The 25314-nt window shown below is 44.4% G+C and overlaps 1 protein-coding gene across 1 annotated transcript in view; it reads left to right on the top strand.

Annotated features, from left to right (window-relative positions):
- The first annotated feature begins 11900 nt into the window (after nt 1-11900).
- The window catches only part of CAT (catalase), a 30277-nt gene continuing 16863 nt past the window's right edge, over nt 11901-25314 (top strand). Inside the window, 5 exon segments of the mRNA NM_001286934.1 lie at nt 11901-11999; nt 16382-16553; nt 19041-19151; nt 20530-20660; nt 23975-24079. Of these exon segments, the coding sequence (NP_001273863.1) occupies nt 11934-11999; nt 16382-16553; nt 19041-19151; nt 20530-20660; nt 23975-24079 (585 nt within the window). The 5' untranslated portion in view covers nt 11901-11933.

Below are 25314 nucleotides of genomic sequence, written 5' to 3' on the forward strand. Positions count from 1 at the left end.
TAAAAATGTCCCACCAATGATGTTGAGTAATTTGAACAGCCTCATCCCCTATTTCTACGAGGCGTTTACTTTGTTGAATAATGTGTATTTCTTTATTTTTAATTTGTTGTGCCACAGCTTTGGCTTTCTTGAGACTATGTTGGGCATCCTTTTGTAGTTCAGCCCAAACAGCAAAGTTAATGCTTGGGGGGGGGGGGGGGTCGGTATGACCATATAACTGCTTGTACAGCCAAATTCTCAACTGGGGGAGGCTATAAGGCAGGTGAAAATATACCATCCACTACAACCCCGATAACGTTAGATACACAACAAGTATAATTACTGGGTGCACACCAAGAAACATTGGAAGATGGGGTCCACATCACTGCAGTAGATAAATTTGCTCGAACCACACACATAAATAGTGGACTAGGGGTCAATACCACTACTGGTTCTTGTAATCGCTGCAACACACACATGGTTTCGGCATCCCATGGGGAATAACAGTCATCTTTGGCTGGTGCTTTGGCAGGACATATCCATCGACCAAAGCTTGGGCTTACACACTCTTTGCCTAAATTTAAAAACCCCAGTTGTGGGTGGTGATGGCTGTGAACACTACGGGGAATCCATAGAGACGGTCCTAAAGCTTTGGGCATAGGAACCAGGGTACACAGGGTAAAGTGTGGGGACTTTTGGGGAACTGCCAATAATGACAAAACCCCTGTCCAGGGCCCCTTAGGCACATAGGATATACGGTAAGCGTATTTCCAATCGATTTCAGTAAAATGCTGTTGCACCACCCCTGGAACCAAACCCTGGTCTAGGAGGGTACATTGCTGGAACCAGCTTACAAACAAAACTTGCTGAACTGTTAAACACTGTTCTGCCAAAGAATGATTGACAAAAGATTTTACCAAGGCCGAAAGGGTATTCATTAACAGATGGAGGGGTAGAACCCCCATTGAGGCAACAAGACTCTGCCCAGCTGCCAAGTCCTCTGAAATACTAGCAGCCGTTTTTTGGGCCTTTTGAAATAGGGACCCTGTGGCAGATAACTTGTTGGCCACTACTTCAATATCTACAGCATTTAAAATGCCTGCTCCCGTGCCCAAACCTCCCAAAACCCACCCTCCCAAATCCCGCTTAGCACGGTAAGGGGGGTTAAGAGCTAATTTCAACCATGCTTCTACCAGGTGAGAACAATTGGGCCACACGGTGGACACATTAATTAAAGACATGTCAAATTGAATCCGATACAAAACTAACTGATCCACCGTAACCGCTTCCGCCTGTAGAGAGGGAATTTGGGCACAAATTAGAGGTGACGGCGGGGCCCGTGGGACTATCCGGCCAGGTACCCATCCCCCCCGCAGTTGCAACAGTCATCCTCTAAATCTGCGGTTCTGGCCTCCATAGTTTACATATAAGTTTGGAATACCTTTGACACATGGCTCTATTACTTGGACACTGCTATCCCACCATTGGGACCACAAAATCACCCGCTGCTGTGAGCTCAAGTTGGTAGAAAAAAAAATGGAGGAATTAGTGGGATCCCACCTCTGAAGCCGGGCTTGAAGCCAGTTGAACCAATCGCAAGTTGTAGTTCGTGCAACCTTATTAGTGTGCTTCCAGATTCCCTCCCACCAGATAGAGTTGCTTGGGTCAGCAAAAGATCCATTGCCATTCCGCCAGATCAGTTGAAGGGTTACTGGGCCTACCCATGGAACCCAAGGTGTACATCATGTGTGTAGACGAGTATTATAATAATCTCCTATTCTTGATGGGTTCCCTCCCCGATTTGGTCCTAAGTGGCCACATGGGTCAATTATGGGTAAGGCGGTTCCATCAGCAGTGGAGGCAATAATTTGCAAAAAAGGCCTTAAAGGAATTGAGGGATACTTGTCTACTGATTTACACCACAGAGTTGAATTAATGTTGGAATGGTTCACATGCGTGCCTGTTGTCTCATTCCACCCTGGGGTCCGTTCTGCAGGTGGTGGGAAAAACTGCAAGTCCAAACGCCCTTGAGCTCCAGGATACTGGCACCATCTGTTTTAAAAGAAAACTCACATAGCCAGATTAACATAAAGCATGGTAGTTTTCTTGAATCGCTGACACTCGCTTCAGTTGACCATGGTGAACCAAATGTTTTCTGGGTGAGTGATTGTTTGGGCTTCTGCTAAGGAGGTGGCCTGTCTGTGGGTGGTGGGGTAACAAGGGCAGCCTGCTGGACAGCATCCAGCAAGGCTTCCACGTCTGCAGGTTCCCCAGGCCTCCATCTCCCTATTGCCTGCTGTATATACATTGGGAGATCCTGTGCAATTAGCCTTAATTCATCCACAGAAAAAGCTATTTGGGCTATGGACGTGGGGGTACCACTCCTTGCTGCAACAGGCACACCCCGACTACACAGACATGCCAGGAGAACCATCCTTTCCACAAACCTAGTGGGGTCTTCCCCTGGTGCGGCAGCTGCTGAAAGCAGTTCCGCCAGCAATGCTCGTGGTCCCACAGCTGATGTCATTCCCATCAGCATCTCAAATATATCTTTATGTGTAGTATCACAGGCCTGCTGTTGGGCCACCCCCGCTAAGTCCCCTCCCAATTCGGATGCAGCCTTGAGTACCCGCCGAGTCTCTGTCATATTTAGGCTCTGATCCAGGCACAAAGTCACTAGATCTCGGGACCATCCACTGAACCCAGAACGAGAGGGTCCTCCTAAGGTTTTGGCCAACTCCACCGCCTGTGCAGGGGTCAACTCAGTCTCTGCCACTGTATGCCCAATATTCGGGGCCTCTCCTCCCCCTTGGGGCGTGGGCCCATAAGTCCGGACCACCCTCCGGATCGCTGCAACCTGATGTCTGAGATCTGGCCCTCCAGGGTCTGGATCTGGGTGATCCAGGTCACCCCAAGTATCCCCATCCCAATCTTCACCCCAGTCTAGGGATTGATCATTTCTCTTAGGAAGCCCTAAAGCTGCTACTCTTCCCTTAGAAAGCAGCCTTCCCTCTGGCCTACTCTCTCCCAAAACTAACTCCTTGAGACACTGCACCCTTTCACTTAAAGTTCTATTCTCCTCCTGGACATGCTCCTGTTCTTCTTCTGCAGCTGCCACTTGTATGGCAGCAACAGAAAGAGAAGAGGCTTGGGCGCTGGCTGTAAGCACCTGAGCTTTCCACATATCTCGTTCTTTCTCCAGTTCCTTCTTCTGTTCCTTCAACTGCTCCACATCCTGTGCTAGCTGACTCTTAGCTGCCTGCCACTGATGTACTGCCTGCCATAGCAGCCAAGCAGCTGCTCTCTCCTTACCTCCCTTGTCTGGCTTATACAACAACACATATTTTTCCATCATTAGTTCCAAATCAGTCACTGAAGCACCAGAGAGCACCGCCCCTTGAGTCCAGGGGTCAGCCCCTTTACTTTGGATCCATTCCCTCAGGGGTCCGGGCGTAGGTGCTGCACTCCACCCTTCTCCTCCCTTCTGAGAGTCCTTTACACCTCTCTTTCCTTTACCCCAAATGGGCATCTTGTTGTCGGGATCCTGGACTGTGTGCCGTGGGTTGCTAGCCTACCACGTTTCAACGCACCCAAGTCCCCCAAAGTTCACCGTCTCAACTTCCCGTGGGGAAAGGACTTTTACTTATCCCCTCCTCCCCAGCATCTCCACCAAAAATGTTGCAAGGGGATGTGGATTGCAACTGCTTTAAATACTAAGGAGAGGGGATCACCACATGGGAGTGTAAAGGATTTTTTATTCAACTAAAACTGGGAAGGGAGGGGAATCTCATTCATACATTCAATCACACTTACAGTCCCAGGCAGGATGATAAGGCGAGCAGAAGGCAGTTCATATTCTTTGATCTTCCCAAGTTGACTCCTAAGCTGGTCCGCTGGCCAGGCGATCCGAGCAGAGGGCGTTCTGGGAGGCTTCACTTGATGGTCCACCACCACTGTGTCTCTGTCCCTCTCTCCTTCAAGGATCAGCCACATGCAGCCTCTGAGTCTAGGCCTCTTGGGGCCGTGTGCACACCCTGCTGGGGGCCGTGTGTATTGTTGTTTACTCCTGCTGTTTACCTCAGACATTCTTCTGCACTCACTCAGGGAAGGGATAGGGGGTTAACAGACAACACTCCAACAGTTTAAAGAACCAAATAACATTAACAGGTGAGAAAGAACAACCACCATTTTAACTGTCCCCTTACTTCTCCTTTGCCTCCAACAAAATGACTTGCCCAAGTTCTATAGGGAGTTCCAGGTTCAGCAGAGCCAGAAATTGAGCAAAGGACAAGTGCAATTTGGATTGTTTGGTAAACTGAGCAGAAACAAATAATCCATGTTTTAATATTAATGTAAACATCAAGGAACAAAGAATGTAGGGCATACTTACCTGGGGCGGGTCAATGTTCTGGGAAGCAGTGACTCTAAGAAAGATTTGGAGGTTCTGTGGGATAGTCAACTGAACATGAGCTCCCAGTGCAACACTGTGGCCAAAATGGCCACTGCTATCCTTGGAGGCACAAATAGGGAAATCTCAAGTAGAAGTAGAGAGGTAATTTTGCCTTTATGTTGGGTCTGGTGAGAGTGAGGCTGAAATACCATCTCCAGTTCAGGTTTGCAGTGTTGTAATTATGTTGGTCCCAGGATATGAGATACAAAGTAGGTGAGGTAATATCTTTTACTGGACCAACTTCTGTTGGCAGAAGTTACTATCTTTTGAGTCTAACAGAGTTCCAGTTCTTGTGTCCACAATTCAAGAAGGATGTTGATAAACTCAAGAAGGTTCGGAGAAGAGCCACAAGAATTATTAAAGGATTAGAACAAAAACCTTATAGTGACGGACTCAAGGAATTCAATCTATTAATCTTAGCCAAGTTAAAGTTAAAAGATGACTTGATCACAGTCTGCAAATACTTACTTGGGGAACAAATATTTGAAACTAGCAGATGAGGCCCGTCGAAAACAAGTGAAGTATGTTGTCAGTTTGTATGGGGCTTTGTTAATGTGATCATTCTTCTAGACTGCTGTTGAATAAGTTTCTATATCTTCAGCTACATATATTGTTGGGAGGCTTTAATAACTCAGACCCAGAAACAATAGTTTTTCCTAAGAATTAATTTTGTGATCTCCAGGGTATACCTCCTGCCTCTGGATTTTTCATGTCTTTCATAACATATTTATGTTCTCTGAGGCTAGGTCTACACTACAACGAAAAATCAGAAAAAGATATGCAAATTGTAAACCACAATTTGCGTATCTTTTTCCACTTTTCTTTTGAAAGAGGCTTTCCCAAAATTTGGCCATCTACATGGCACCATATTATGGAAAAACCTCTTTTTTTGATGCATCCCTTCTTCCTCATACACTGAGGATTATAGGGATGGCAGAAGAATGCATCCACTTTTTTGGAAAATGTTCTGAAAAAGCAGACATGTTCACTGGCTCACTGGCTTGAGCATGGCATAGCTTTTCTGGGATATCTCTGCAGTGTAGACATAGCCTGAGCTTTCAGTGACATGGTAGCTATCATGTCTTTCATGATCACCCCAACTGTGAAAGTGATGCATAATAGGAAAGGAATCAAGGGATCTTATCTTGTGGTTGTTTGAAGAAAGTCATTTTATATTAATTTGCTTTTAGATATTAAAAAAAGTGATGGTGAAGGTCTGCCAAAAGAAAAAAAATCTGATTCCCAAGGTAGAGAAGCATGTTTTTGGGGTATCAAGCTATCCCTTTTTTGGTGTAATGCGGTGCACATCTATTCAGCTCTGAGCTGATTGTGCCTACTTGTCTTTGTTTTGGTCCAGGGTGGATAAAAATAAATGAACTTTAAATAAAAAATCAGATTTTTAAAATTTAAATCATTTTTTAAAAATAATCAATAAAACACTAAATTTCTCATTTAAAAATAACAGTTTCAATTAAATCACATCACAAACATGCTACACCTATACTTACAGCCTCATAAAAATGTATTAATGGCTCTAGTCTGTCCAACCTAACATCCAGCTCTTGCCTCCTGAAAGTTCTGGGTCTTCAATTTCTGTTTCTCAGTAGACTGATGTACAAAGAGAGACATAGGCTGGATAGGACTGTTTTTATTCTTTGCTTATGTGGTGGTGGACCTTGGCCACACACAGCATAGTTAGTTAAGACATTGTCTAAAGACAAAGAAACAATATAAAAGAAAGGACAGAGGCAGCATAGAAAGGAACAGTGGAGAACACTGGAAAGAAAAAGGGAAGACATTATTCAGGACACACAGCTTCCTACATTCCCCTATACATTTTCCATAGAAAAACTGTCATGGCTCATTGGTGTAAAAGAAACCCTACTGGGAATATTTTGAAAAAATTCGTTCCCTGGGTAAAAAATGGAAAACGTGTCAAGTGTAATCAGTGCAATAAGACGATGCAGGGCCTACCTTCAAGAATGAAACATTATAAGGAAAACTATTTGTTGGGAGAAAATGAGGTGGATGAAGATGTGAATATGTCTGAAGAACAATGTGGATCAACTTTGCAATGCATTTTTTAAAACTCTCTCCATTCTTTTCTTGTGTAGGTGTGATTTAACAAATAAATTCTCAAGCTGTTTGCAACGTTGGATGTTGCTAGAAAAAAGAAAAGTTTAGCTTAGCTAATCCTTATGGCTTGTTTAATTAGTTAACTAGGTTTAGAACATATCACCCAGGTATACAATACAGAAATAAGAGAAATCTAGAGTTGCCAATTGCCAGTGAGTGTTATTTTCTTAGTTTATATTACATAAGATAGGTTGGTACTCCCTGGTCCGGCACTCTAACCAGGGAATTGGTCGGAGCAGGGGAGTTGGTGCTCCCCTGCTGGCTCCACTTCTGGGTTCCTTTCAGGGCTCTGGGTCTTCCAAGGCTGGGGCTCTCCCTCCTGCCGCTTGCCCTGCTACTTCCTTCCCCAGCTGGGGCTCCCTGGAGCCTGAGCTCCCTGCCCTGCTGCTGCTAGGGATTCCCTGCTGGGACTGCTTGGCCACTGCCGGCCCTGTTGCCACTGGAGGTTTCCCAGGGTTCCATAGCCGGGTCCTCCAAGCTGCCGCCAGTCCTGCTGTCAACGGGGGTACAGAATGCTTAGCACAAGGGAGCTCTGATTCTTTCAGGGCCCATAGAGACTATGTCAATCCAAACAATAATATACTCAATATTTATAAAGTGCTTTGTGAGCTTCAGATAAAAAGTATTAGAGAAGCACAAATTATTACTATATATTCACAGTTCTATTAATAGTAATATATCATCATGGAGTTCATGCACAGCAATAATAAATAGACCAGCTTTTATGGAATACAAGTGAATTTATTCTCCTGTGATGTTGCATGTGGAATTCAGAATAGCAATAGAAATAGCTTCACTGGCTTGGTAAGGCAGAAAAAAAGTATAAAGAGCAAAGTGCTTTAATTATATAGTTTATACAGCAATTTAAAAGTGGTCAGCACAACATGCATAAATATAAATATACATAATTATTAATCCCATAGAAACTTAATTAAAGGTGGAGCATGATTTGGACTGCACCTGAGAAAAAAATGCAGGTATAGACCTAGTTTCCTTAGACAAATAAAAGTGATTGAGAATTGTGTGAACATAGGCTACTTATTGAACCTTAATAGGAGAAGTGGGTTGTGCCCACAAAAGATCATGATACAGGTTGGCTGTCACTGGTCTGGCACCCATGAGGGGATTTGGTAGACCGGGAATGGTTCTTTCCCTCCTGGCTTGTGCTGCCACTGGGTTAGGGCTCCAGCCTGCCCACGCTGCTGCCCCAACCCCTTGGGGCTTTCTACATGCCGCCTGCCCCACTGCTGCTGGGGCAGAGCACCAGGGCTGGAGCTGTACAGCCATGGCAGAGCTCAGCAGCCTCCTGGCTCCGTGACTGGGGCTGGAGCTGTGCAGCCAGGGCAGAGCTCAGCAGCCACCTGGCTCTATGACCCAGCTGAGGCCAAAGCTATGCAGCAGGGGCAGAGCTCAGCAGCTGCTTGGCTCTGCAGCTGGGGCTGGAGCTGCACAGCCAGGGATGGGGTGGAGGGTCAGGGCCAGAGCTCTGTGGCTGGGGACAGAGCTCCTTGGCCACCACTGGGGCTGGAGCTCCACTGCTGCTGCTGGAGCTAGAACTCCCCACTATGCCACCCGTTCCCTCCCCACACACACTGACTTTCCAGTGCCCCCTACTGCACTCCTGCCCTGCTGCCAGTCATCCCTGTTTCTGGGCTCTGTGGTCCGGGAACATCCATGGTCTGTTGCCAGACCAAGGAGTCCTAGTTAAGAGAGGTACAACTTGTACCATCTACATTTTTTGTTAGTCTCTAAGGTGTTGCAGGACCATTTGTTGTGTTGTTGAAGGATAAAAGGTAGGCCACAAAAGTCAGAAATGATACAACCAAAAAGAGTTGGTCCAATAAAAGATACTAGCTCACCCACCAATGCCTAGTTGCTCTCCAATTCAAACTAGAGTGCACTGATAATCACCAAGGAGGCAATAGATCAGCAATGGGAAACCAAGATTAATGAGTGGGCCACATGAATGGCCACCTTCATCACAAGATTGTTGTAACCAAGATGGTCTCCTGGGACAGGGTAGTTTTGCTAACTGCACTTGTGTACCTAGAATTTGCAGGGTGTGACAATTGAATTGTAGCAGTGCTTTGATTGGATGCAAAGGGAGTACATGGCTCTCACAGTCAATGTTGTGTGTAATCAGCATGCACCTCATTTCATGTACCTTTGATGTATGCACATGTCACTTTAATAATAGAGGTAGGACAAAAATTACGCACAGGGAGGCCACTGGAATCTAGCAACCCACATGTGGGCAATGGTAAACAAAACATCTTGTAGGCCACAGATAGCATCCAGATGGGCTGCATGTGGCCCTCAGTAGCCTTAGAAAAAATGAAAAATGAACAGATTCACAACTGATGTTATTTAAACAGGTCATATTTCAGATCAGACTGTCAGCCACAACCTCCCTATTTTGTGCCTACTAAAATACAAGAGCAAAAATATACAACTTACACAACTGTGGTCATTACGTTTGCACCATTCTCTCTTCAAAATTCATGACATATCGGATGTTTCTCTAGCAAATATTTCATTCATATAGATGACAGCACATCCAAGCAATTGAGCTGTAATTAGCAGCCTGAGCCCAGAGGAGATAAAGGAGAAGCAATTTCTATAGAATAGAAATCTGTTTCAAAATAATGAAATTTATATTAATAATCAGTGGGGCTGACAGCCTTGCCGGTCCCCTGGGCCAGGTGGGGGCAGTCCATTCTCCATGCCCCTGGAAGGGGTAAGGTCTCACGTGGAAGAGGCAGAGCTGGGGTAGCATTTCCCACCCCTCACCCGGCCTCAGTGCTCACTGGGCCCTGGGGCAATTGCCTTTTTACTCCTCCCCCCCATCAGCTGGCCTGTTAACAATACCTGCAACTTGCTGCAGTGTGGACAGGGCCAAAAGTTGAGTTAAGGTACTTCGACATCAGCTGCACAACTAACGTAGAGGAAGTAATGTGTCTTAATTCGATCTTACCCCACAGTGCAGACCAGTTCTTACCAGTTGGAAACTGGTAAACTCATTCACATACTCCTGATGGGCCAGCAACATTTTATTTGTATATTCATTATGTAAATAACAAATATGCAAATAAAATGTTACCAGTTTGCCAAAAGACCTGGCCCCCAGAGCCGCTATGAGCAGCCGGCTTCATCTCCGCCAGCCCCCTGCCCCTTAAGGCTTAGAGCACCCCAACATCAGATCCCCCCCCAGTGCCAGCATTCTGTTTCCAGAGCCCCATTGCACCCAACCACCCTTTAAAGCTCCCCCCAGTCCAAGCCCCCAGTCCCCAATATTAGCCCCATCTCCATAGGCCCCCAATGCCAGCCCTGTCCCATAGCCTCCCCACTACTAGGCCCACTTCCAGAGCCCCTCAGTACCAGTTCCCCTCCCGAATACCTCAGTGTCCCCCAGAGTCAATCCCCTGCCTCTTAGAGCTCCCCACTTCTTAAGAGCAGCCTGAGGGCTGGGCAGAGACAGCTGGGAGAGGGGAAGGAAGCTGGTTGGAGTGACCCATGCAGGGAGTTGGGTGGAAAGTGGCAGGTCCCAGCAAGTGAGGGGCGGTTGCACAGGAATTAACAGCTTGGCATTTGCCCAGCTGCGACCTCCAGCAGCAGTGCTGTGCAGGAGAATCATGCCACCAGACTCTGGGTATAGGTCGGATCCAGCGGCTCCCTGGGCTCCCCTGCTGGCCAGGGCAGGGCACAGGCGGGGCCCTGGGTGGATGGGGAGGCTCCTGTCAACACCTTTCATGGTGTGGCAGGATCCGTGTTTGGTATGAGTGGGACTCCAGTCTCCTCCTCGGCGCTGGAGGTTAGTTCTGCGGCAACTCTCCTTGCACATGAAATTCTGCACAGGTTTTGCTGAGATACAAAATCATCATTTGTTGTTTCTTACTCACATGCCTCTATACGTTTTTGGCAGCGTGGCAAAATAATAATTAAGCATGGGCATTCTAAATGGCCAATGCAGCAGCAGTGACAGTGTTAACACAATACAAGAAATCCAGTGCATGACTCACATAACCCATCCATACCTTTGGAGCTGAGGAACCACAATAAAAGAGGCTCTCTCTTAACTTCCAGGGGGCAGGGAAATGAAAAGAGTGAAAAGTCCCTGTCAAACATTCCTGGACCTAGATCTATCCTCTCCATCAGGAAGCCACTGACCTACACGAAAATCTGTCAGAAGCCACACACAGGAAGGAAAAAAAAGGGACCTCACTGATGTGGCCCCTGACTGAAAAGGAGAAAAACACTCCGCACATTTCCCTTGCACACCAGAAGCTGGGAAGGGGTTAGTAGATTTTACGTGCTCCCGGCCAACTTGGGAGATAGATCCAGGCAAGCTGGGGGCTGCATCCAGTTCCCCAGCCCTGCTCTCTAGAGTTAAAAAAAAAAGACATTTCATGTTTCTGGTGACTGTTGTTTGTCCTTTAGCTCAGGTAGTAGAAGTCTGTGCTATAGGGCTGAACCTTCAAGGTCCAAACACTACAGGTGATACATGAAATCTAGGAAGTACGGTTACAGCTACATAATAAAATCTCATTTACTCATTTCCCTTCAACCCTCCTTCAAACTCGTAGCAAATTACAAAAACAGAATCCTGTTAGACATGTTATTTAGATTTCAAATTCAAGCAATGGGCAAATCAATTAAGATGACATTGATGGCTGTCACTTTAAATCTGCCACTCGTGCATACACAGTATTAATCTTTAATTATATGATCATGGGTTCTCCAATATACCTCATTATGTGCACACAATAGATACACAAGGGATGGAATTAAGATTACACAGGGACTGGAAACATGCTATTCTTGTTTCGTGTTTAGCACTGTGTAAATTCCAAAGCTTCTCTCTCACCAAAAGATGTGGGTTCAAGAAGAGATTATTTCACCCACCTTGCCTTTCTCTTAACAGTTTTTTTTTAATGTGATAAATCCACATTACAGTTCCCCCAGCGTCCTCCTCTCCTTTCTATTCCCCTTTATTGTTCAGCTCTGGGCGCTTTGGAGGACTAAGAATAAAATAAACGAAGAAGCAAAAAAACTTCAGAAATCCAGCAAAACGGAGATCTAGGGTCCTCCCATCGCTGTTCTCCCCTTTCTGACCTTTGACACACTCACGCGTGGGGGGGGGGGGGGGATGAAATACAAAGGGGCCTCTCTTCACTCTCCAATCAGAACTCGCGAAGGAGCCTGTCGCAGCGCCGCTGGCCAATGAGGGGCGGGCGTGGCTGGAAGGTGGAGCTGGCAGGCTTAGACGCTGCAGCTGCTCTGCCTGTCCGACCCAGAGAGGGGAGCCAGGCGGCGGTAGCAGCCCTTTGTCAGTGAAGCGCTTCCAGCGCCGGGGTCGCCTAGCCACGCAATGGCCGGCAATCGGGGTCCCGCCGAGGACCAGCTGAAGCAATGGCAGGATCAGCGGGGCTTCCAGGTACCGCTGCAGGGGCTTCGGGTCTCGCGGCTCAGCAGCCCGTGGGGCGGGGCCTGAGAGGCTGGGTCTTACCCCGAGGGGCTTCGCGCCCCGCCGGCCGCTGTCCCGCTCCGACCCTGCTGCCGCCGCCCAGAGTGTCCCGTCCCCATCGCGTGCGCTGCAGGCTAACGGTCACGGTCACGGCCACAGAACGGCGGCTGCGTCCATCTAGATAGGGGCGCGGGTGGGATGGTAGCTCCCCCTGTGTGGCGGCGCGAGGGGCAGGCGGGCGGGGAGATGGTACCTTCCACTTCGGGGGGGTGGGGGGGGAGGGAGAGCGAGCGGAAGCCCCGGGGAAGGGGGTCGGGGGAAGGGCTTGGCTGAGGAGATGGGCCGTGCCTGGGGGAGGGGCGCTGCTTTTGGCGGCGCTGCAGAGGACGAGGCTTGGCCCCTGTTCAGAGCGCTTGGTGTCAGGGCGGCGGGGCCTGGGCCGGGTTTAGTGTGGCATGAGCCTGAGCTGCGTGTGTTGCTCAGGCCCGTGACAGTTCTGCACCCCCAGGGCTGTAGCGTGGCGAGGTCCCCAGAAGATGCATCCAGGATTAGCGACATTGACTGGACACCCCAACTGTTGACATGGGGAGTGTCTACACTGGGTGGCGTAGTGCCATAGCTATGCGGCTCTAGTGTAGACCTACCCTAGGTCTCACAGGGACCCTCTAAGGGGAGATCTCCATTTTACAGATGACAAAATAAGTGCAAGAATCAGTACACAATACAGAATTAGTCTGTATCCGCAAAAACCATAAGGAGACCTGTGGCATGTTAAAGAGTAAAAAATTTAGTTTGGGCATAGGCTTTCGTGGGAGGGAAATTTACTTTGTCATATGCATTTGATGGAGCAGGTTTTTGCCCACAAAAGCTACTGCCCAAAATTAATCTGGTATTCTTTAGGGGCCACAAAACAGGGCTAGAGGGACTATGTGACCTGGCCAGAGTATCACAGGGAGACACCTGCTAAGGTGGCAGAAAAATCCCTGACTCCAGGCCTCCTAGTCCCTTGCTTTCAATATTAGTCTGTGTTTGCTCTTGGATAGGAAGGGATTAGAGATCTGATTTTCCAGACTGCTAAGACTTCAACTCCTTTTGAAGTGTACTGTAGCTGTAAATACTTCATATTTCTGAAAAATCAGAACCTATGATTTTATTATCACTTTATGTAACAACACTTTAGACTTTGATTAGCTTTGTTTTGTTTGGTGATTTTCCATATTCTTGAGTGTTTAGTTTGGCCTTAGATCAGTTTCAGTTTATACCTCAGTTTCTAAGCAAAAGTGTGATTGAGAGTTGAGTCTGAGCAATAAAATAGATATGTCAGGTGGATGCAACAGGGAAGATCTTGCATTTAACGGTGTTGAAAGTAGATAATAAAAACGCATTATATTCTAAAGTGCTTTTAATTCCAAAAATACATAGAAATAAAACATTTATGTAAGTCAATGAGTACTCCAATTTAGGGATGTCAAAGTGTAGTCAAGGGCGGCCCATGAGTATAGGCCGACTCAGCTGTTGCCCAGGGAGTCCAATGATGATGTTATGCCATTGATGGCTGTGCAGGCGGGAGTGCTGAGCACGTATTCCATCTGGGGCACCAGCTGCCGCAGCCCGCCTCGGGCCACCCCTGTGTAGATGACAAAATGATTAACTGATAAACCTGGGCATATTGGTTAATCCTGTCAACTACACTCATTTCCTGCCCCCGCCTCTGTATCCGAGCAAGTGAGGGTGGCAGGAGTTGGTGCCCCTGAGGAGCTGGCTTTAAGCTGGCTCCCCAAGAGTACCGGATCCACCTGCCCCCTTGACCCTGCTGCTGCCTGTGATACAGAGGCAGCAGCACGGAGTAGGGATGTATGTATTCCCTCTTTTCCCCACCAGTAAATTTTTTAGCAGATAGGCTGGCCAGCAGCAGCCCATGTCCCGGCTTGCACTGGGTCTGGGACCTACCCCTGCTGCATATCTGCATTTAAAGTGTATTAGGAGCCACATGGGCAGGCATCCTAGCTCAGTTCCAGCTGGGTCTGGGAGCTCAGGCCACCCTGGGACAGGAGGATGCTTCCACCCGGCACTGCTGCCTCTGTATTGGGGCAGCAGCATGGGCAATAGGAGCCGGTCCGTGGGGAACTAGTTTTTAAACTGGCTCCCCTTGTGGACCAGCTCCTGCCTGGCACCCCATGCTGCTGCCTCTGATACAGAAGGAGCAGCGAGTGGCAAGAGGTTCCTAGGGCGTGGGACCAGAGCACACTGCCTGCCGGCCCCACTCCTTCAGACTATAGAATAGTTAACTAACCTTGTGAATTCTTATTAACCAATATTTAACATCCCTAGTGTAGAGGGTGAGGGGGGCAGATGGGAGCCAATATGAATGGGGAGCAGGCTCTCCGTCCATGCCGGCTCTGCAGACACACCTGCACCCCCCTTTGCTGCCTCCTACAGAGGTAGCCGGAGGTGGGGGAAGCAGGAGTTGGTAGTGGTGGTGGGGAACCATCTTAAAAGCTGTCTGAAATGATGGCTCCCCCAGCTCTGGCTCCATGGTGTTGCGTGCCCCCCCCCCCCATACTTCCTCCCTCCCACCCTGCACTGCTGCCTGGTCTCTGAGGAGAAAGCAGGAAGGAAGTTTATTTAAAATTAGTATGAATATATTAATACCTGACACTGTAGAATAAAAATAAAGTAAATAAAGGTGTTAGATCGGTTTTAGAAAAGTGCCCTTCATTTTCTTACTAATACACTTGAGAGTTAATATGAAAAAATCATGTGCTGCTCTTTCTAGTGTGCTCTGCTTCATTCAGAAAGCTGATTGTTCTTCTAAAGTCTTATGACTTGTGTGGTGTGGTTGTTTTTTTGTTTTTTTGGTTTTTTTGTGGTTTTTTTTGTTTGTTTTGTTTTTTCGTTTTTAAAAGCCTTGGGGCCCAGTCCTTTGCCATATAAATGTAATGAATTTCAGTTGCTGCATAAGATGGCAAGCTAACTCAGAATACTCAGGTCTAGAGATGAAAGTTCTGAATAACAATAAGAAAAGTACTTTATTTATTTCATGTAGTGATGCTCTCTATTTAAAGTTGGTGCTTTGAAATTGCTGCTAGGGGTGTCAACGTGTAGACCACAACACGATTAACCAGTAAGCCTTTGTTTATCGCTTAATCTGATTGACTACATGCACTCTTCCCCCCCCCCCCAGTTGCAAGGGTGGGGGGAGGGAGTAGGAACCACTCCCCAGGAGCAGTTTAAGCAGGCTCCCCAGGAGCACCGGATCTGCCTCCCCTTCCTCCCACCCAGTGCTGCTGCCTGTGATAGACTGCAGGGTGGAGGTTTAACTGATATGCGTGGGGAGCTGGCTTTTTGCTCTCTGAGTGCTGGCTCCATGGACCGCTTGCTTCCTCCACTCTTTCCCCCCCCCCACCCCCCTGCAGAGTCAGTGAGGGGGCACAGGCAGGAGCCAGCACTAGGAGGAGGTGGCTTAAAAGCTGGTTTCCTGCAGCACCTAGCTCTGTGGTGCTGCCTGCTCCCCCACCACCCTCCGCTGCTGCTTCTATCAGACAGTAGTTCCTGTCCATGGGGGATCTGAGCTGGACCAACCTCTGTCCTTGGTGGGCCCAAGCTCACCGCAGATGGAGGCTGCTTCGTGGGAGCGCCCTCCCATAGCAGCCTCTGTCCATTGCTGCCCCTGTTAAATTTAGATTAATCAACTAAGAGCGCCTCTGCCTTTGAAATGTAGCAAGAGCCCCAAAGATTTTGAATAGTTTGGAAAAATCTCTATTAAGGCTTTAAAAATGATTTCAAACAAAGCAAATTTAGAGTGTGAAGAGAGTACTGAACATTTAACATCACTTCTAGTGTTAAATATTTTAGTGATTAACTTCTCAAATGTAAGTTTGAAAACCAAACCACTTGCTGATTTTGTGAGTCCCATTGTAAAAAATGTGATGTTAGATATAACTAGTGTATAGTCCAGTGGCATTTAATGCTTGAAAGTTAGTATAGTGCCTCATCTGTTTTGAAATGCTAATTCTTTCAGTTACTGAAGTTCGAAAACTTTTTATTCAGTAAATAGTATGCCTTTTGTATTTTTCCAACTTTACATAACTATCAATCAGTCTCTAACATTAACTCCAGGGTTTGTTTTTACATTTAAAATTATTCAGCTCCTCATGATAAACATTAGGATTAAATAATCAGCCTTGATGCAGAAAGCAGTTTTTTCTGTAGCTTCAGGAGTTATACTATTCCACAAGTTTATATGATTAGTGTTGTTTTAATTGAATTCTGTTTTACTAATCACTTAAAAGGTATGGACATTTATTTTACATTATAATAACTTTTTCTTTTTAAATAACTTTTCCATTTAGAAACCGGATGCCTTGACCACTGGAGCTGGGATCTCAGTAGGTGATAAACTTAACATCATGACAGTTGGGCCAAGGGGCCCTCTTCTTGTTCAGGATGTTGTTTTCACTGATGAGATGGCTCATTTTGACAGAGAGAGGATTCCTGAGAGAGTTGTGCATGCCAAAGGAGCAGGTGGGTTTAAAAGACTTGTGTTCCTTAGCTGCATAAAAGTCTGCTAGAGAATGCCAGTGAGATTAATATTGCAAATCAGGATTGTGCAATGAGGCAGAAAAATGTATTCTGAAGTGTATCTATGATATTAATATTAGTCCAAATCCTATGATCAGGAGTGTGTGCAAAAATTCCATCCAGAGGGGGAGAAAAAAAATATACACTTTTTGCATTTGACCTAGATAAATAACTGGGGAGGCAAAGTAGTTTGACTCCAAAGAAAAGTCCTACAGGAGCCTGCCAAATGCTTCTGTGCTGTATTTTTCTCTTTTTAGAAGACTTAAGAATCTGGTGCTGATTTGGTATCTATCTAACTTTAAATAATTAAATAAAGAAGAATAGAGGCATCTGTTTCACAATTACTCAAAATTGTCTGTTCTGGAGTAAAGACTTAATTATTAGATGTAATGTTTACTTAGGGAATGGGAATGATTAGATGTTACACATCTGCAATTTACTAAGCAGATACATGCCAATTCAGTTGCCCTTTAAACTAAAACATATACAAAAAATCTGTAACTTTATATCAGAAACAACTTTTACTAGCAACAGTGAAAATAAACGTATTCGCTTCTATACTTTGTATTAAATGAACAATTTCTCTGTCATCTATTCTTTAAGACTTTTATATTTAAATTGAATAATCAAATTGTCTCATATAAAAGAAGAGAGACTAGCAAAAACTGTAGTTAGATTCTTCCACTTGTTATTTTTGAACATGGTTTCATGGTCAAAATAGCATTGATTATTTATTTCTAGTGTTAGTTTGAGAATTTGGAATCTGTTTGCAGATTACATGCTATTTTTGTTATCTTATATGGGTTTATGGCATTATTACAAAAGGTTACTGCATTTTTAAGGTATATCAAAATAAGAAAGCATCTAGTTTTAATGAACTACATAGAAAGTTTCATTAAATAGAACTTTCAGTTCCTGCAAGTGAAAACAAATAAAGGAGTACTCACATATGTCTAGGATCTCTTTTCCCTAACAACACCTTTCCAGGAGTGATGCTTAGGTCTCAAACTCAGGTGTAATACTCCCAAATTAATTTTATAAGAGTTAACCCTTATTAAGGATTTTTCTAATTGTAAACCAGAAATGATGTTCTTCTCTCCCCACATCCTTTCCCTATGAAATACAAATATTTCCTTCAAATCAAAATATAAGAGTTTAACAACACTATATCATACAGAATATTACCAAAGGCAATAAACATACTGGCTTAGATCTTCAGGTATTTATGCACCAAATTTGTTTTGCTTTTAGTACCTTTTGAGGTTCTGGGTAGGGATGTGAAAAGCGAACTGTTTAGGGCGAGGTCTGCTGCGGACACGGGCTTCTCTGATCTTCTGGAGCAGCTCCTGCCCATAGTAGGAATGTTAAAATGCATTTATTTTTGTAAATGTGTAACGGCTACTTTGGCTGGGCTGTGGCAGAGCATCCCTGGCATGCCCAGGCCCACTGTGAACAGGCTGTAGGCAGGGGCTGTTCCAGCTGGACTGGAGCAGCTCCTGCCTGAGGCACACCTGGGACTGTTGCAAGTAGGAATTGCTCTAGTTGTCCTTTTACAAATTTATTTACAAAAATAAACACATTTTAACATCCCTATTGTGGATAGGGGCTGCTTGGGTTATTTGGAGCAGCTCCTGTCCGCTGCAGGCCCTGTGGGGCTGGAGCAGCTTCCGCCTGTGGCATGCATAGACCTGCTGCAGACTAGGGTTGTGAATGTGTACCCATGTACACTGCTAACTGATGAGCCTGCTAGCCCCTTTCCCTCTAACCCCTGGCATCGCGGGGGCTGTTGCTGTTGACGGGGCTAGAATAGCACTCTTCCCGCTGTGGGCGGTGGCTGCTTCCAGGTACTGGTTAATTGGTGTTCAGTAAGGATGATGCTTACCAGGTAACCAGTTACATGTTCCCTTCCCTACTCTGTTGTGGTTCTGTGGTGGATGGCCCACAGAAACCTGTACTGGTCACAGCATTGTGCCGTGTACTTGTACGTGTACTGGACATTGATATTCTTTACTGAAATGCTGTGTGTTAAAGTTAGTAAAATTTGGGCTGCTCCACATTTATTTTGCTTCATAGGATTAAGAACCTCAGTTTCCTGCATAAGAGAACACTGAACAATCTAATTAGAAGGTGTAGTGTCAAAGCCCAGCGCACATAGAGCAAGCAGCATATTAATTTCATATGATTGAGCAAGGAAAAGCTACAAAAGAAGTAAGTGTGTCTTAAGGCAGAGAGGGGTAGAGTAAAGAAGTCAACAGAGTGGTGGCTTGAAGTGGAGGGGAATGTTATGATGAATTTTCTTCAATTTCCAGAATTATTTTTCCACAGTTGCCCTTTTCCATACTTTGGTTGTGCCTCCTGATGTTAGCCAAAGTCATCTGATTTGTGCTATTCACACTTGTTCATCCAGTCATAGTAGTTTTGTTTTTTCAGGAGCTTTTGGCTATTTTGAAGTGACTCATGATATCACCAAATATTGTAAGGCGAAGGTATTTGAGCACATTGGAAAAAGAACGCCAATAGCTATTCGATTCTCCACTGTTGGTAAGATGATGTATTTAATGTATGTGGCCTTTTATATAATACATTGAGAAACTGTGTAAAATTCCATGTAGTTTTGACCATTTTTCACTGCCCTCTCAGCTAATTCCTTTCCCCTAGATTTGTTCTAAAATCTTGAGTAGTGTTAAGTGGCTGCCATTTCATGTAACATCAGCCTACAGTAGTCATTTTTCTTTCCTAGTAGGAGAGGAAGTATGCATCTTTGCGGAAGACTTAGGTTCTCTTCCTTGCTCTGTTGTAGGCTTTATCATTCTAGGCAGGCCATGATTAACACTTCTCTGCCTTGGTCTTTCATTAGAATTACTATCCTTATTTTTCATTCTTACCTGGCAGCAGTGTTGTGAGACAGGTAAGTTACAGCTTTTTACAAATGAGTTTGCAGGCCAATACCTTGCACATTATATGACTGAAAATGTGATTTTGAAACACACAAACAAACAAACATGTAACTAAAAAGCGGGAGGTTCTAAAGTTACCATAGCAATTCATAGTTTTTTGTACTTTTATAGTTATTTACAACTTTTTGTACCTTTTACAATATTTGTAAAATCTTGAAGATGGTTAAATTGAGGATTCTTGAATCTTCTGGAACTATGTAAAGAGTCTAGAGATCTTAATAACCCAGGGGATTTGCTTGTGTGGTTCAAAGCTCTAGCAGCTGAGCAATGCTTATGTGTTCTGAGGATTTGGACAGGCAGCTGGAGTTACTGACAGAACAGTGTATGCACTAAAGTGCTTTTTCAGTTCTGCTTTGTGCATTTTCTCCTCTCTGTATAGCAGAGATGGGGAACTTTTTTTGGACAGGAGGCCATTCACCTACAGAAACATTAGTTGGGGCTGCACACAAGTGAGAAGCAAAAAAGAAAACCAAACCCTCACTGATGTGGCCCCCGATTGAGAAGAAGACAGATGCTTTCCACATTTCTTCACATACATAAGAACGGCCATACTGGGTAAAACCATGGTCCAGCTAGCCCGTATCCTGTCTGCCAACAGTGGCCAATGCCAGAAGCCCCAGAGGGAGGGAACACAATAGGTAATCCTCACATGATCCCTCCCTGTCACTCATTTCCAGTAAAAAATGAGTGCACTTTGCACCATTTGTTTCCCACCCCTGTAGTATAGTGGTCAAAAAGCTTGTGTATGCTTTGATGCTCAGGATGTGTTACAAGCATTCCCGGTGCTTGAAATAGTGGGGAAAATATATAAAACTATCCAGATGAACAAAGCTTAAAAAGAAGCAATAAATAATTGTGGGCCTCTACCTCTTTGTGTCCTCTCATGTTAAATATATGGCTGTGTGACTTTTCTTTTTCCCATCTTGACACTTGTTTTGTGTATATCTACATGTTTCTTCTAGCTGGGGAGTCTGGTTCAGCTGACACAGTTCGTGACCCTCGAGGCTTTGCCATGAAATTCTACACAGAAGAAGGTATCTGGGATCTTGTTGGCAACAACACTCCCATCTTCTTTATCCGGGATGCCATGCTGGTGAGTGAGACTATGGGTGTGAGTAGATTCATCACATGAGGTAAAGAAGTCCAAGGATTTGTACAAGTTGTAAAAAAGGGTATAGAGATGCATAAAATACAGATTAGCAATGAAAGCTTATTTTACCTTGATAGTTTAATGTATGTTTGAAATTTTTGACTGACACTGAAGCTACTTTAAGGAAAAAATTATGGCTTATTTGCATTTAAATAAACTGGCTAGTAGAAAGATTAAGTTATTAATATGTTTGTATTTTTACCTCCTGTGTGATCAATATCACGTTTGAGTTTAAATGGCTAAGATTTTCAAGCTGTGACTTTGAATTTGGATTATTTTAAAATTTTTCACTTTTTAAACATTCCTCTAACCTGTTTAAATGTTGAAACAGGAATTTAAACTTTGTTACTCATCCATTTTTTTAATTGTATTTGATAAGGAAATAATCTTAAGTGTGGAAAGTAGTTTTCCCACTTTTAATGTCTATGTATCTTCTTCAAAATAGGTCTACATTTTATAAGAGAGGGGGCAGGATTATCTTTCTCAAATTCAGTTAAAACAGTGGAGATAGTTGACTGATATATCACTATAATTTATTCAATTGGGGCCAAATTTGTCAGTCTTTAATTTTGCAAAAGTCCCACTGAGGTCAGTGAAAATCTTAGTGGGACACACTGTAATAGGCATTCTCAGACTTGGAGTCAAAGCCTGAGTCCCATTGCCTGTGGCTGAAGCTCAAGGCTTGTATGTACTCTCTCTCCTCATGTGCTCATATGAAGATAAACTCTTTAATATTCTGAAAAATCTTTGTATTGGATGATCTTCTGTTATGACTTGTTTGGTCAGACATTCCTCTCTAAGTGCTCCCACCCAGTACAGTGTTTCTGTAGTGGTAGACTTAAAACCTCCAGACTTCAAATCTTTTACTCTGATGGGCTAATTCCCTTTAAGGACAGACACAGTAGATGCCTCTTCCATGTTGGAGACGCTCATATTCTGAGTTGATGCTTGATATAATTATCCTTCTCAAGAACTTTTTCAATTGTAAAGCTGTATCATCACCTCCTAGAGAAGTCTATGAAGATCTTGTCAGATCCAGAAGAAAGCAGTTCCAAAATTTCATTAATGAACAATCTTGCATCATATGGCACCCACTGAACAGACAAGTAACTCTTGAAACCACCAAAGAATCATCACTAAAGAAAGATCTGGTGACAGCATTGACACCAGGACTAAAGCAGACACTGACACTTCCAGAGCAGTTTCGTTCTCTAGACTACTCCAGGAAGCCTTGCATGACAGGGTTTCCAGACTCCTTGCCATGGAGCTGTGATATTAAAAAACTTGAAAGCCCTGGTTCTAACTGGGGCTTGACACCTGGTTCCTTAGCAGGGAGCCTGGAAATCTTGAGAACCCCAACTTGAGCTGTCTGGCTCTCTGCTGCAGATTTGAGAGCCTGGTAGTCTTGGGAAGAGCTCCCAGGGTTTGCAGCTGTGGAGCAGCCCAATATTCCAGACTCAGGACGCTAGAGCAGCAGTGGGCAACCAAGAATCCTGAGTGGCCCTCCACCTCAGTGGGCTGCAGCAGCACATGGGTTCCACCCGCGGACCCCCATCTGCCTCCTGCCCCATAGCCCCTGCACTTATCTATTTCTCCCCCTCCCTCCCAGCACTTTTGGAGCACGGTGAATCTGTTGATTTATGCTCTGTTCCTGCTCTCCCCTTTCCCTCCCTCCACCCCCCAGACGTTCAAGCTCAGGGAGGGGGAAGAGCAGGGATGGAGTATCAGTTAGCAGATTCATGGTGCTCTGAAGGTGCTGGGAGGGAAGGGGGAAGTGCAGGGCTCTGGTGTCCTAGTGCTCAAGAGACATATGGGAGAAGGGGGCAGCCAGAGAAGAGGGTCTGCAGATCACAGATGGAGCCTCCTTGAGCTGCATGTGAACTGTGGGCAGTATATTGCCCACCACTGCCCTAGAGCTTCCAGGCTCATCATTCTGCTGATTCTTGTTGTTAATATAAATATTTTACCAGTTCAAGATTGAGGGTGAAATTAACACAATAGTTGGTAGTATCATGACAAAGCTTGAAAACCTCAATGCTGTTTTTCTTTTACAGCTTCTCCCACCAATAACTGTGACTTGTCACTGATAATACTGTCTTGAAGTGCTGATGATTTCATTCTTGCCCCATAGTAGCTTAACATGTACTTTGTCAAGAGCCGTATATTGCGGCTGAAATAAGTTCTATGTATCAAAATACTACAGGCGACCTCACTTACGATCTAATTGGTTCCTGGAGAACTGTCGTAGGTTGAACCCTTATTTTCCATAGGCACAATGTTATAAATGGCAGTTCCATTCCTGGAAACCCATTTCATACCCTAAAAATACAAACATTGACTACAGAAATGGAAGAAAACTAAATAAAACACAAATGTATGCCTTTACAAATATTTGTTAACTTAAAACAAATATTCAGTATGAAAATAAAGCACAGAAACTATATTTGAAAATTTCCAAAGTAAGGGCTTTCCTGGCTTCTTGGTTGATTTTTTTTCTACTCTGTACATCACTTTTCCTTTTCTCAGACATGGTGAACAGCAAAAGTAGTTCAAATAATGTACAAAAATAACTAAAAAGTGAAGACCAATGTGGCGGAGACACACGCAGTTCAAGCAGGAGCTGCAGACCAGCGAGTCTGACTGATCTTGTGTGTTTCCTGTTTTGGGATGATGCCTGGAGTCTGCGTCATACGCCTTCGTAAATGCGAGCTTCAGACGTAAATTGGGTTTTATTTTAGACGCTATCTCACATGGACAAAAAAAAAGGTTGTAAATGTGGGGGTTGTAAGTCGGGGGTCACCTGTATGTGATCCGTTTTCTTGGAATGCTAGTAGTATGTAAATCAGGGATGGGAAACCTTTATTTTGGGGCAGGGGCCCATTGACCCACAGAAAAAGCAATTGGGGGCCATGCACAAATGAAAAGCAACCTCGCTTTTATTCCCCCGAAACCCTCAGTGAGGTGCCCTCAACTGAGAGAGAGGAATACATTCTCCATATTTCCCTTGGGAAGTAATTTTCCCAGGCTAGTAAATTTTGTGTGATCCAGTCCTGTTGGGGGACAGTGGAGGGACTGGAACACAGCATGGTCTCCCCTATGCTGGCAGGTAACCCTGAGCCTCGGGGGCTGCATCCAGGCAAGCTGGGGGCCACATTCAGGCCTTATGTTCCCCACCCCTGATGTAAAGGGACCCTCAACATAATTATAAAGAATTTAGTTCTAGTAAATTCATCTTAATGTTGTTTGTTTGAAATTAGTTTCCATCCTTTATACATACCCAAAAGAGGAACCCTCAGACTCACCTGAAGGATCCAGACATGATGTGGGACTTCTGGAGCCTTCGCCCTGAATCTCTGCACCAGGTGGGAGCTTATTGCCTTTGAATTCAACTTATGTTGAATTCCCTATTCATGAAAGAATATTTAAATCATGTTTTTGTTTTGTTTTTAAATATTTTATTCTCTTGGGGTGTGTCTACACTGCACCCTTAGCTTGAAATAAGCTATGCAGTTTGAGCTACGCGAATTGCATAGCTTATTTCGAGTGTATTTTGAAATAGTTTATTTCATAATTTGGTGGTGTCTACACCGCGCCAAATTTTGAAATAAACCGCTATTCTGAAATGTCCCTTAATCCTTGTGGAATGAGGTTTACATGGACATTGGAATAGTGCGCACACCCGTTATTTTGAAAGGTATTTCGAATTAACAGGCACGCTGTCAAGATGCAGAATAGCTATTTTGGGATACCAGAAGTATCCTGAAACAGTGCCATAGTGTAGACGTACCTTCAGGCAGTCTGGGAATTTCCATTATCTTTTTGGACCAATAAGGCTATATACTAATCTTAAATTGTTAGCAATTATTTGAAATTCAGTAAAACTCGAATTATATACTTTTAGCCATCTATTAAATGATAACTACTAGGTTTGTGTCCTCTTACATTTTTCTGTAAAGTTAGCTAATGATTAAAGTGATTATCCAAAAAAAGAGTGTCCTTTTTTTCTTATAGCTTTTTTTTTCTTGAACTAAGTTGTTAATGAATTAAAACACTTTACTTTTAATATATTGATAATTTAAGCAGTTAAACTATTCGGAATCTTTAGCCAACTATAAAAATTAATATTAAAAAATTTCTGGGAAGAGAATGCTGATATGGCTTAATGTAGTTTTAAAAGTCCCATTGTCCTCTTTTCCCCCCCCCCCCCCCCCGCCTAAATGTTTAGGGGTTGATGTCAGCACACATCACATATTTTAATTCTTCTGAGAGGATGGTCAGAAAACAGTATATCAATGTTATGTAATGTGTGGTATACATTTGTAATACTAGTGGAAAAGCAAATATTTTTAAAAAGTTGAAAAGCTCAGTAATTTTAAGAAAAAGTGCTTGAAATAAAGGATTTTGTACAATCCTAAACTGAAGAACAAACAGCGTTTTCTGTGGCCATTGAATGCTATGTTCGGCAGTATTTCCGCATCAAAGGGTTTTGCTAAAACTGGTTTGTCCATGATTTTAAAAAATTAAAAATACGGGAAAAGTTGCCACAATTAGCTCCAAAACTACAGTAGCTAACTTATTTCCTTGAAAAAGCATTGTA

This window comes from Pelodiscus sinensis, chromosome 4 (assembly GCF_049634645.1).
Source record: "Pelodiscus sinensis isolate JC-2024 chromosome 4, ASM4963464v1, whole genome shotgun sequence".
Lineage (NCBI taxonomy): Eukaryota > Metazoa > Chordata > Testudines > Trionychidae > Pelodiscus > Pelodiscus sinensis.